At 43.1% G+C, this 13,747-nt stretch overlaps 2 protein-coding genes across 3 annotated transcripts in view; both read right to left on the bottom strand.

Moving 5' to 3' along the window:
• Positions 1-2,094, bottom strand: part of camk4 (calcium/calmodulin-dependent protein kinase IV) — a 126,652-nt gene extending 124,558 nt beyond the window's left edge. Inside the window, exon 1 of one of the 2 annotated variants that reach the window (XM_069892772.1) lies at positions 1,876-2,094. In XM_069892772.1, coding sequence (XP_069748873.1) covers positions 1,876-1,997 — 122 coding nt within the window. In that variant the 5' untranslated portion in view covers positions 1,998-2,094. Of the gene's footprint in view, positions 1-1,258; positions 1,349-1,875 lie in introns of those variants that run through there. The other variant, XM_069892815.1, reaches the window with a different exon arrangement.
• A 2,675-nt stretch (positions 2,095-4,769) lies between these two features.
• wdr36 (WD repeat domain 36) overlaps positions 4,770-13,747 on the bottom strand; it is a 129,752-nt gene continuing 120,774 nt past the window's right edge. Inside the window, exons 22-23 of the mRNA XM_069892753.1 lie at positions 10,749-10,936; positions 4,770-5,228 (exon numbers count right to left, since the gene is read on the bottom strand). Coding sequence (XP_069748854.1) covers positions 5,079-5,228; positions 10,749-10,936 — 338 coding nt within the window. The 3' untranslated portion in view covers positions 4,770-5,078. The remainder of the gene's footprint in view (positions 5,229-10,748; positions 10,937-13,747) is intronic.

The following is a 13,747-nucleotide window of genomic DNA, read 5'->3' as shown; positions in this document are numbered from 1 at the left end:
CGTGGAAGCGGTCTGCCATTAGCGCCACTACCTGCCCGGCTGGAGGTTCACCCTCCTCACCGACCAGCGTGCAGTGGCGTTCATGTTCAACACCACCCACAGGGCCAAGATCAAGAAAGATAAGATCTCGTGCTGGAGAGTCGAGCTGGCAACATACAGGTATGACATTTAGTATCATCTGGGGAAATTTAACGACTCCCCCGATGCCCTCTCCTGGACCTGTGTGTCGCTCCATAATGACCAGCTGCAAGCACTGCATAAGTCCCTCTGTCACCCAGATGTCACCCGCTTATACAATTTATCAAGTTCCGAAACCTCCTGTACACTATCAGGGATATCAGGACTACGACCGAGGTGTGCCGGGTCTGCGTGGAATGCAAGCCCTGCTTCTTCCGCCTGCCCCAGGCTCACGTCGTAAAGGCCACTCAGCCCTTCGAGCGCCTCAGCATAGACTTCAAGGGCCCCCTGTCTTCCATGAATTGGAATGTCTATTTCTTTGCAATCATAGAGGAGTACTCCTGCTTCCCTTTCACCATCCCATGCCCAGACACCTCCATGGCCATCGTTATCAGTGCACTGATGCAGATCTTCACCACGTTCGGCTACCCAGCGTTCATCAACAGTGACTGGGGGTCTAGCTTCATGAGTGAGGAACTGTGCCAGTAACTGACAGTAAGGGGCAATGCAACTAGTTGCACGACTAGTTACAACCTGAGAAGAAATCGACACGTGTAGTGTGAGAATGGGATCATCTGGAAGGCAGTCCTCCTGGCCGTCCCCGAGGCGCTCCATGCCATCAGGTCACTCCAGTGCACGGCTACCAAGAAGACCCTGCATGAACACCTGTTTTCGTTCCCCAGGAAATTGACAAGTGAACATCACTCCCAGCATGGCTTGCGTCCCCAGGACCAATGCTCCTGCGTAGACACGTGCAGGCACACAAGGCCGAACCCCTGGTCGAGCAGGTGTTTCTCCTACACGCAAACCCTATCTATGCCTACGTTAGGTTCAGCAGCAGCAGGGAGGACACCGTCACAGCCAGGGACCTGGCACCAGCAGGAGCAGCCACCACAGCACAACAGCATCCTTCATCCCAGGACCCGAGACAGCTATGGGACACCCAGGACTCACTCCAACCGTGGAGGACGAAACTGCCCCCCACCCCCCCCACCCATCCAACACCTCACACACACCTCAACTCCAGCCACCCCACCGCGCTGCACCACACCAGCTGCTCTGGCCCCCGCCCCCCGCTTACCCTCGCCGACCTGTGACCAGGAGCCAACCCTGCGACGGTCGCCAAACCGTCTAAACTTGTAAATAATGCATACATGTTCCGGGGCTCTGGCACCTCCCCCTACCCCACCCCGGGACAATTTGAAAGGGGGTGAATGTGGTGATACACCACTAGCCGACTGCAGGGGGCGACCTGTGCACCTGCAGAAGAGCATGGGAGGACAAAGCAACACGTGTCCGGCTGTCAATCAGCCGACCTGAATGGACTGACCCACCCGGTCACCCGCCGGGATATAAGGTCCCCTGGAGGCCAGTCTCAGAGCCAGCACAGCTCCTCTCTGGATACCAGAGCCACGTTAACGACCAGAAATGGACATCTGAGCGAGAGAAGAAATGCAAGAAGGAAAGAGAAAGAACGGCTCGTCATTTCACTCAACCTCGAGCTTCAGGAATCCCGTCTCCTCCGAATGGCACTCGCTACTAACTGGGGGCATATTAAATGTTGCGGCTGCCTTTATGGATGAATATTTAGCGTCCTTGTCTCCGCCGTTTTCTCTTTCTGAGCTTCCCCGTGGAAGATCCAGAAAGAGAGTCGAGCAGCAGGGGTTTGAACAGAGTAGAAAAAGTGGGGTCAGTTACCGTCCCAGTTCCCTCTCCACCTCGTAGTAATCTTCCAGGAGGCTCCCTTGATTGGAGCCGTCAATCCAATGAGCGCAGGCCGGCGCCCCTCTGGCCGCATTGTGGCCGTGGCCGACGCTCATCGTCCCGTCCGCGCGCACCTCGCGTCCCAGACTTCAGCGGAGGGAAAAAGGCCGAGCTCCAACGGGTTGCCACGAACTCCTCGTGGCGGGGGCGGGGCATCACCTGAGTGAAGAGCCCCCTTCGGGCTCGCGACCCCGATCGGCGGACGGTCGGAGAAGGCGCGCCGTTCTCGCGTGTCGCAGGGTCCGAGCGCCCGCCGATGACCTTCCAATCGTATTTCGCGCTGTCAAATTCTATCCAGTAATGTTTGGAAAAGGATCCTTTAAAACAGCCCGCCTCGGGGGGTGGGGAATCGCACCACCACGGGTGTGGGCAGCCCCCCGGCACCGTTGAAATCTGCTAATAAAACAATAATACTGGAAGTACTCGGCGACCATTCCAGAGAGAGTTCTTTCTCGGCAGGCACCGCGAAGATCCAGTTGCCCGGGATCTGCAGCGACCATTCCACGCTATGCAACTCGAGCCATTCAGCTGATTTTAACTGATCAGCTTTTAAAAGGGTTTAATCCAATCCGATCCATTGACCGAGCTCTGGAATTACTTGATCCAACTCCCTTTGCAAAGTTACGGTTGCAAATATCTTCACCCAGACTTTTATTCTTACTAATCATCGTTAACCCGGAGAAAGTTTCAATTCTCTATCAAACAACCTATCTAATTATCATCCTATCTGATCTGATGACCCATTTCCATCACAATTGCTTGTAATCTCCCTTTTTTATTCCAGACCAAGCATCCACCCATCTACACCATGAGAGAATTGTTTTCCCAAGTCGACAACCTGAATTCCAATATTTTTCTTTCCCCTAAAATACATGTTAAACAAATAATAAATAGGCCAACTTCTACAGCTGTGCAGTGGAAAATGTGCTCACCAGCTCCATATGGGGACACTAATTACCTGAGCAGAAAGCCCTGTAAAAGGTCCTGAATACAGTCCAGGTAAAATTCTCCCCACTATTCCTTTATTTTCATTACTTCTGCATAGGTATCTTTTTTTCATTAGTTTTATGTACTACTGATAAGTAGAAATTCTGCCTGACCGACAAGGAAGAGAATCTTAGGTTTGTGAATGCCACTCTGACAAATAGATCTGAAGTTTGAACTTGGATTAAAACTTTATCTATATAATTTTCAAGAATGTATTCTCAAAAGGACTGGTAAGATTTTGTATTGTGAAAGTAAAATCAAGATTCATTGCACATTTAACCAATGAACAAGCGACAAATGAAGTTTTACAAAGGAAAATTCTAATTATATTTTGGAATTTAAAATTATAAATTATATTATAACTGAAAATTTCTAGATATTTGGTTTTGAAATATTACACTGAAAAATCATCCTGTGTTGTAGCATAATTTCCAATCTGATTGAAGGAAATATTTTTGTAAGCAGATCTTCCTTAGTATTCTCAGGTGTATGGCAGAATCATTTCCTCGGTTTATTTAACATATTCTATGGCATTTGCATATCTGTGACTACCCTTTGATAAAAATGAGCATCAAAAGGAAAAACACATACCTTACACAATTGAAGACAGCTGAACTGGTTTGAAATTGCCACCCTAGCTTTGGGACACAACACTAGCTCAAAGTAATATTTTGGTTCCAAATCACCTTCACCTGCTTCATCAGTATCTTTTCATTCATCACAAGGTCAAAACGTAGACATGTTCTTTGGTCTTTGTGCAATGTCCATTTATAACTCTGTACGTGAAGCAGTCTAAACTTGCACGTCGCAAGATCCAAGTTTCAGGCTTGGCTGGTAAGTAGCAATTAATATTCACAGCACCCAAGTACCAGACCACAAATGACATTTAATAGAATTTCCATTGCCGACTCCCCACCAGTATCATCATTAGGAGAGTCACCAGTGACCAGAATCTCAATTGGTTCAGTTACTTAAATCCTCTGGCTACAAAAACAAGTCAGAGGCTGGAAATGCTGTGGTGAGTTACTCACTTCATGATACCCCAAAACCTGTCAGTCATCTACAAAGCACATGTCCAGTGAGTGACGGATGCCACTTGTCTGGATTAGTAAAGCTCCAGCAACTCTCAAGCAGTTTAAAACCATTCAAGACAAATAGGCCTGTTTCAGTAGTACCCCAGCCACAACTCAAAACAATCAGCATCTCCCAAACTCAACCTTTACCACCCAGGGCAGCAAGAACAGTCCTCACCATTCTGATTAATCAACAAAACAACGTTCCTTTATTGTTACTGGGTCCAAACCCTGAAACTCCCCAACACTGACTGATGCAACCGCATCCAAATTCTGAAAAATAACTTTGAAAACTCCATCAATTCCTCAACTCGTCCGACAGCTTCTTTTACTACTACTTTTGCGCTAATTACATTATGAAACATATTCAATATTCTTAGACTCTGTGCAAGTCCCCTCATGTCAAATAAGAGTATGCTTTTGCTGTTATTCTTTTACTATTCCACATTACCTTATTGCTATTCATATTTCTTTCAGTTATTCAAGCCTTCTATTTCCTTTTCAGCCTAGTTTTCACTTGTTCCTTCAAATTTCAGCATTTGTTTGTCCCCCACTAATTAGATGATTCTCAATAAATACAAGACGCCTGTGATCATTCTTCAGATTATTGCTTGGGAGATATAAAACCATTATTAATAAAACATTTAATATTAGTACCATACAAGATAAAAGTAAATCAAGTAGATAAAATGGTTGATGACATAAAACATTCTTTGTAAATCAGCATAAGTGCTTGCTAAAATACCAAAGATTATACAATTCCATAATAAAACCATTTTTATTTACATACCAATAGCAAATGATGATTGATCAAGCATTATGATGCACAAAAATGCATTATTTTTTTGTTTAAAAAAAGTTGTGTTGGACCATTTTTTATGCCAACCTAGTTTCAACTTTTGAGAAATTATAGTCAACAGAATACTTCAAATCTTAAATGGAGAAATTATATCAAAGTACACTTAATATATTTTCTATCCATGGCAACATACAGCATATAATGTACCAAAAAGTGGCCTAATAATATGTGTGGATGTGTTATGGTAGAATAAGCAGAGAACATTGTTCATTTTCATTTTATAACAGAGCACTTTTCATGTAGCCCAGGAGACACATGTTCTTGTTGAAAAGAGTTTGCATATGCATCCAAGTATCTTCCAACAGCACTGATACTTTAGACATTTCTTCGAGTAGAACTGGCTCAGCAGCAATAACCTTGAGATGAAGCTGCAATGGCAGTAGAAAAAAAGAATTTTTTTAACTGGACAATGCAACTAATGATAACAATGAAATACCTGTCACTTCTGGTCTCTGCTAATTTACATTTAAAAATGTATCAATTCAGTAACCACATACCTTAACAAGAAATTGAATGTACTACAATTTATGATGGAGATCAACTTCAGTGAAATATTAAAGTAAGGAGCAACACTGCAGTAATGTGAACAAGTCTCACAAGAGTCAATTTATATGAATAAAATACAAAGATTGCCGTGTAGCGTTGACACTATGCGAGTGTGGAGAAGAACGACACACACACACCAAAGCCTTGGAAAATGAGACTGGTTTATTGCTCTGGCCTTCGCGCTTATATGACCCCCAGGAGCTGATGTCAGGGCCCCGCATCACCAGAGCGCTGGCATGCGATTGGCCAGCGTTCCCGCCAGAGTTATCTTCCCACCATGCGGAGGTCACCTCCAGGTCCACAGGGTCGCCACGTTCGTCGGCCATTTTGTGGGCTGGGTCTGTTGTCTCCACGCACGAACTGGTACATGACACCCCCCCCAGAACCAGTGTCCAGGCCATTGTCCATAGCCTTGGGTAGTCTGCCCGTGTTGTGGGGGGCTCACTTCAGTCCAGATATGCCAGTTTCAGGCAGTTGAGGTAAAAGTCTCCTCCTTACTGCTGATGTCAAGGACAACAATGGAACCGTTGTCGCTGACGGCCCTGTAGGGCCCCTCCTAAGGCGGGTGTGCACCTCTTCTCATGAATGCATACAAGTCTTTAAGCCCCTGGGGATGTTGTGTTTGGCCGTGTGGTGGTGGTTGTTGCAGGACCAGGGATCCCAGTTTCCACTGCAAGTTCTCAAGGGTTTCTGCAGGGTCTACTGGACATTTATCAGGGGCCAGGAACTACCCAGGGATGATCAAGGGTGCACAGTAGACTATCTCCACCAGTGAGGCATTGAAGTCCTCCTTCGACACGGTACGAATTTCCAACAGGACCCAAGGCAGTTCATCCACCCAGTTGAGACCCTTGAGCTGAACTGCCTTAGTGCCCATGGAAGCACTCCACCAACCCATTGGCTTGAGGGTGATACACCTTGGGATGGTGGAACCGTGTCCCCAGAAAGTTAATCAGCAGTGCCCAGATCCAGAAGTGAATTGTGTCCCCCTATCCGAGGTTAGGTGCTCTGGGATCCTGAACCTGGACACCCATTTGTCAATGAGTGCCTTGGAGTAGGTTTCTGTGGTGGTATCAGGCAGTAGGACCACCTCTGGCCACCTCGTGGAGCAGTCAATCATGGTCAAGAGGTATCTCACCCCACGGGAAATTTAACGGCCCCACTACGTTGATGTGTACATGGCTGAATCTGTGCAGCGCTAGTGTGAACTTGCTCTTTAGAGGACTGAGAGTTCATGTAGGTTTTGGCCCACTGGCTGACCTTTTTACAGAGGACATGCCAGATGAACCTGCTAGCCACCATTTTGACCGTGATGCAAGGTGCGCCAGGTTGTGAATGGCATCAAAAATCTGGCGCCTCCATGCAGCTGGAGGCTTCCGGTAGAGGCATCGTACAGTAGTGTCAGGTTACCTGGGCCAATGGGGATGTCCTCTGGCCAGACGGCTGTCCAATACGCAGGGTCCTCCTACTGTGCTTTGGCAACTACTTGGGACAGGTGTGTTCCGACTTGATTGCGGGGTGTGACAGAGCGTCAGCTATCACGTTACTTTTCCCAGCAATATGCTAAATGTCCGTGGTAAATTCAGACATATAGGACAAGTGTCTCTGTTGTCGACCAACCACAGGTCCAATACCTTATGGAAGGCAAAGGTCAGCAGCTTGTGATCTGTGAAGACTTTGAATTGCTGTCCTTTCAAAAAAATAATGGAAATTTCTTACCGCCAGGTACAATGCCAACCACTGTCAGCCAAAACCGCTATATTTGAGCTCTGGAGGACGGAGGTGCCTGCTGAAAAAGGCCATGGGTTGCCACTGGTCCTCAATGAGTTGTTCTAACATGCCCCTATGCGGTATTGGAGGCATGAACTGCCAGAGCGGTAGGTGCCTTCAGTCTGGGGTGGACCAGGAGGGTGGCCTTGGCTAGCACATCTTTGGCATTCTGGAATGTCCTAGAAGACTCATCGCCCTAACTAATGTCTTTGGACTTGTCCGCTTGATCCATCATCTTCGGGTCCAACTGCCGATTGGACCTGTCAGGGTCACCAATGTAGTGTTCACACTATGCGAGCATGAAGAACAGCATCCACACCAAAGCCTTGAAAAACAAGACTGCTTTAATGCTCTGGCTGTTGTGCTTATATGAGCCTCAGGCACTGACGTCAGGGCCCCGCATCACCAGAGAGCTGGTCTGGGATTGGCCAAGGCTCCCAGCAGAGTTCCCCATCTTCCCACATGCGGAGATCACCTGGGACGATGGCTGGTGTCACCCCAGGACACCGCAGTTGCCGTTTGTCGGCCATTTTGCGGGCCAGTCCACGTCTCTGCAAGCGGGCCACTACAGCCGCATATTTGAATATTTTTAAAAAAACACATCAGTTTCCAACTCAGAATCTTAATGCAAACACTATTACTGAAGCTCTGCAAATTTTTATTCAATTTGGAAATTATTCGTTTAGATTGGAAATAGCACTTTATTTACCATGTTTTTATTTTATTCTCACCTCACTGACAAAAGGCAAAGGAGGAAAAACCCAACACCCAACCCCAACCAACCAATTTTCCCCTGCAACCGCTGCAATCATGTCTGCCTGTCCCGCATCGGACTTGTCAGCCACAAACGAGCCTGCAGCTGATGTGGACTTTTTACCCCCTCCATAAATCTTCGTCCGCGAAGCCAAGCCAAAGAAAGACATGAGTACATTGAAAAAATTTATATAAAATTTGTTAAATTTAAGAGTTTAGTCATTGTTGTGAAAATTTATGGTACCAAGTTGGGATTATGAAAAGATGGATCAAATGTCCAAAACTAAATGAAGCATCAGTTGATATGAATTACTTTCCATTTATTACCCACAATTCAGTTGTTTTGATTTAGGGAGAATTAAAGTACATTAAGTGCAATAGTTATGCAAAAAAAATCTTTGAAGGTGGTGTGAGATTTTGAGAGAACCAGTGGCCCATTTATGAAAGGGAAATAATTTATGATAAATCCATTTAATTTTTTTTTAAAGATACCTTATCCAATAGATGAGTGTGAACTTTAATGCCTTAAAGCCAAATTATGAAGCATCAGTTAGCGGTAGATGTCATAAACTCCATCAAAATGCTTGTTTCCCTGAATCATTGCAATATGATGTCTTGTGTTTTTTTTCATCCAAATGATCTTACTCAGAAGTGTTAGTGTGTGTAGATTTGCAGTAAAATTAAATTCTAACCAGCTCATTCCACTTTACCACCATTGCCATAAGTTCCAGTTTTAGTTATCTTGTGTTATACCTCATGGACAGCCCTCTGAAAAACCAATATATCACACATTTACAAGAAAGTTCACACTCATCTATTGGATAAGGTACCTTTAAAAAAAAATTAAATGGATTTATCATAAATTATTTCCCTTTCATAAATGGGCCACTGGTTCTCTCAAAATCTCACACCACCTTCAAAGATTTTTTTGCATAACTATTGCACTTAATGTACTTTAATGAGACTAAGAGATACAATGCAAAATTTTTCGAGAGGGCAATGGTGAAAACTAACCATGTCGACAAAAAGATTGGATTTTATGATTGATGCTACATCATTCATATTACTTTAATTAAAAACAAACTGATTTTTGTGCAAATGTTTGCCATAGCCCTCAATTATACTTTACATCAAAAATCTTTCATAGTCTGAAATGTACTTAGCATCCTCAACTGAGTTGGAGAATGTAAAAAATAAATTCACAAGCCCTGGCCTCCCAAAAAAGTCCTTATTTCAGACCAAAGGAAATTACACTTTATCCTGAAATTGTCCGCTTCCTTCCCCCTACACTCCCCCCCCCTCCATTCTAGAATTGTGAGAAACCACAAAATTCTTGCCATTTCAAACTTCATTTATAATTCTAGACACTAGGTTTCAATCAAGTTACTTAAAAAAAAACAGAACTTTGCATTCAGTGAGCCAGTGCGGTCAATGGAGATTTAAAGTTCCAGCTTTCATAAAATGGCAACAGAAATGGCAACAGAAAATTTTTTGTTTGTGTTCACTTTTATGTGAGAAAGCTTGCTCAATAAAATCAATGAATTCATAAAGATTGTCAGTTAATGTTTGGGTCCAAGAAAATTGTTAACATTAGCACTCAGAGCAACCAGGATGGGGCTTATCATATTGGTGTTTTAAAATTTGCATTTGGCCCATCAAATCTTTGCTGGCTCTCAAAACTCAATCCTATTTCCCCATTTACTTGCCTGTAATCAATTCACTCACGTGCCTATGAATAGTAAAAATTCTTCCTCCCCAGATTATCCCACGGTTAGATTAATTGTCAGCATCTTTGAGATGAAGAAACTGGAGCACCCACGGAATGCAAAGTGGTCAAATGGAGAACATGCCAACTCCAGACACCATCAGAATCAAACCCAGATCAACAGTGAGACAGCTGCACTATCTGCAACACCACCATAGACAATATATTTTTTACAATTTTACTTTAGAGATATGGCAGAGTAACAGACATCCCCCCACCCCATGAACTCACGCTTCCCAAATGCACCCATGTGACCAAATCACCTACTAGCCATGTTAGTCTTTGGGGAGAATGTACAAACTCCTTTCAGACAGTGCCAAATTAAAAACCCAGGTCGGTGGCACTGTAATAACTGTGCTACCAGCTACGCTAACAGTGTTGCCCAGTGAGCAACCACTAATTTAGTGTGCTGAGCAAATAAGAGGAAGAATGGGAGCAGGTTAATGTTTGAAAGCAACGTGTGTTGGTTATGCAAAATAAAATCATTTGATTTAATCATCCAAAGTTTAAAGAAGAGAAAGGAGGTAAAGAGCTTTGTTTAATGGCAGCTTGAAAATAGTTGACTAGATTATGTTTCATTCACAAATCATTGAAGTGTTACAACTTGTCCAACTAGTGCCTGCCTGCATGTTGATCATATTCATCATTTCTTTCAGTTTCAATATTATTTCAGTTTCAATATTATTCAAGTATCTAATTCATATAAAAATTAGATCATAAAAAAATCAGAACATGTTCAAGTATGGTTGTAGAACAAAAAAAGTAGATTATTCAATGGGATGGGTCATCACCATTCTTCAAATTTATTAGCTCCTATATTCATCACTATTTAAGTCTTTAAAACAAACCCAGAGATTTTCAATGAGGATTTTAAGAGTAAGAGAGGCCCAAGTGAGAAGCAATAGTTTCCTGAAGAAAAACAGGCTTAGATTTTGTAATTTTACAGAAAAAAATTGAGAATCACCCAGTGCAATATGGCAATGACCTTTTCATATTTATGATAAACATCCAGCTTTTCAAGATGCAAAATGAAATAAAAAATGTTTCAAATTACCTTCAAGTACAATGCAAGGTAGGCCTGAGACAATTCAAAATCACGCTTTGTACAAAGCATATAGCTGATCATTTGCAGAAAACTCTGCATCACATTCAAAGAACCTCCTCCTTCTGGGGCTAAGTTCCTCAACTCAATGTCGATAGATGATGGTCCCATTCCTTTCAAATGTTTAATTACATGATCATCTGGAACAAACCAATGGGGAAATCAGTAAAAATAGAGTTGGAAACAAGGGCAAAAAACAAATTGCTGGAGGAACTTAGCAGGTCAGGTAGTATCCATGGAAGGAAGTGGGCAACCAACAATTCATGTTCAAACCCTGCTTCAGGACTGAGAAAAGAAAGACAAGCAGTATGAAAGAGGGGCCTGGATCAATTCCCCTTACTGACCTCCCCACCTTCCACATAATTCAGTATCTACTCTCACACACCTCTCCCTCTACAATTCCCATCTAGCCCCAGCCTTCCCTTAAATCATTCCACCTTTATCCTTTCTCCACCTTCATTCTTCCCTTCCCTGGCTTCTCATCTGCTTCGCCATTGCTCTCTTGCATCGGACTCCCAACTCCCTCTTGCTTCCCCTCCTGGCTCTATTTGTCATCACCCTTCACCCCTCCTTGAGCCAGGTACAACCTACTCACACTCTCCCTCTTTCACTCGGCCTTGTCCTTTCTCAGTTCTGAAGCAACCTTTCAACCCGATGCATCAATTGTCCATTTCCCTCCATAGATGCTGTTTAACCTGCTGAGTTTCTCCAGGAGTTTGAATGTTGGCAAAAAGAAATCTCAATTTCAAAGTTCATTAAAAACAACCAAGACTTTTTTTTTAAACATAACAACCAAATTAGAATATACAATTCTAAGAAACAGAAGTAATAAATCAATTTGTTCCATTTTATGGTTAGTTTGTAATACAACATGAATATTAAATAGTAAAACTCTGCCCTTCCATCCCCGCAAACATACAAATATTTTGGGAAATAAACCTAACATTTTACTACAGCTGTATTTATAGATGTGACTACAAGGCCAACTTTAAATTGCTATCCCTTGTTGCATTTCAGCACGTGTTCACACACTTTGCAACTCTATTAGTAGTTGTGATTAAGGTGCTCCCTCAACACTAATGGAGACCTTCAATTCGCAAAATTGAAGGAGCCTCATGAATATGGTTCAATGTGTTTAGAAACAGATGGTGTTTGGCTGCAGTGACACTTTAACTATGTAAATTAAAAGTTCTGTGTGGAATTATTCTGACCACAAGCCTAATTTCTGTAACCAATTTTCTGTTATCCTTCTGTGACAACATTTAATGGATCTTTCACTATTTATGTTGAAAAAAGCAAACTGATATTAATGATACTATAACCACATTTCTCTAACCTATCAATGATCCTGCTGTGATTTAAGTTCTAAATCATAGTTAATTTTGAAGAAATTTAAATCATTGCTCTAAATAATTATCTAACCCAGTTGTTGCCTTCAACCACCTCGCCTCCCTCATCAGGAGCTCTTGGTGATGCAGTTTTTAAAACATTTGCCATGGGTCAAGTTCACAAAACAATTTTTTTTCTTCTTTACCAACACTGTTTAATAAACCAGTTTTCATGGGAATGGGTTTTAAAAAAAGGAAACCTGCATCCCAACACCTGCTCTTGCTGACAAGGTGAAAATATTAATTTTCCAAGAAATACACAAGGAGAACAACTTGAAATGATTACTGATTTAATTTCACGAAGCAAAGTTATGTAGGGAAGTATTCCTATTTGACAAGAGGACTGTATCTCTGGGACTGACTGACTGATCACAGGATCACGAATCAGAAAAGCTTTCAGAAGCCACCTGTGATAATTGAGAGTCTGAAATAGACATGACAGCAGACTGGTAATGAATCATCACAAGGTAAAACCTCTCCTATAACATTCAGTTTCACTGGAGTGCAGCAATAATTACATCCTATAAGACAGAACAAGGCAGCATCATTAACTGGATGAGCTCAATGTCTTCTATGAACACTTTAAAATGGAAAACAAAGAACTTTTGTGAGCTCCACAGTCCCCAGCAACTTTGTGCTCCCAGTTTCTGAGGCTGATGTGAACAGGACCTTCAGGAGGGTGAATCCTCAGAGTCCACCCCAGAGGCTGTACCTGGCTGCGTACTTAAAACCTGTGCAAACTAACTGGCTTGGGTTTTTGCAGACATTTTTCAATCACTCGCTATATAATGGTCAGAGGTTCCCACCTGCTTCAAAATGGCATCCATTATTCTGGTACCCAAGTAGAGCAAGGTGATATGCTTCAATGACTATTAGCCAGTGGCACTGTCTCCTGCCTTGATGGGATACAGCATAGCAGAAACAGATTCCAGCCATTTAAACCTATGCCGCCCAATTACACCCATAATAACCTATAATCCTGTACAGTTTTATGGAAGGTGGGAGGAAACTAGAGCTCCCAGGGAAAACCCATGAAGACAATGGGAAGAATGGACAAACTCCTTAGACAGTGTCAGATTTGAACTTGTATCTCTGGCGCTATAATAACCCTACCTGTGCCACTGTACCAGTTATGGAACAGATCAGCTCCCATTTCAGGAAGGAATTGGACCCACTTCAATCCAGCTGTTCTCACAAAGGTCATCAGGAAAAGCTACTTCACTGGGTTTAGGTCACAGGAACACCCATGTAAGACTGTCATTCATTAACTGCAGCTCAGTGTGGAATGCCATCATATTCGCCAAACCAATGACCAAATTAAAGGATCTCGCACCCTGTTCATCTCTCTGCAATTGGATCCTCGACTTCCTCATTGGCAGACTCCAATCAGTGCGAATCAGCAACTATGTCTCCTCCATACTGGAAAAAGCAGTTCCTCCTCATCTCTGTCCCATATCTACTAAACTGAATCTTGGGCTATGCCCCCTAGTTCTAGTCTCACCTACCGATGGTGATAACTATCTCTATCTTATCTAAGCCTTTCAAATTTTTTATACAGTGCCC

The sequence above is a fragment of the Narcine bancroftii genome, chromosome 1, assembly GCF_036971445.1.
Source record: "Narcine bancroftii isolate sNarBan1 chromosome 1, sNarBan1.hap1, whole genome shotgun sequence".
NCBI classification, from domain to species: Eukaryota; Metazoa; Chordata; class Chondrichthyes; order Torpediniformes; family Narcinidae; genus Narcine; species Narcine bancroftii.
Note: the sequence above shows the minus strand (reverse complement) of the source record. Positions and strands in the feature narration are given on the sequence as shown.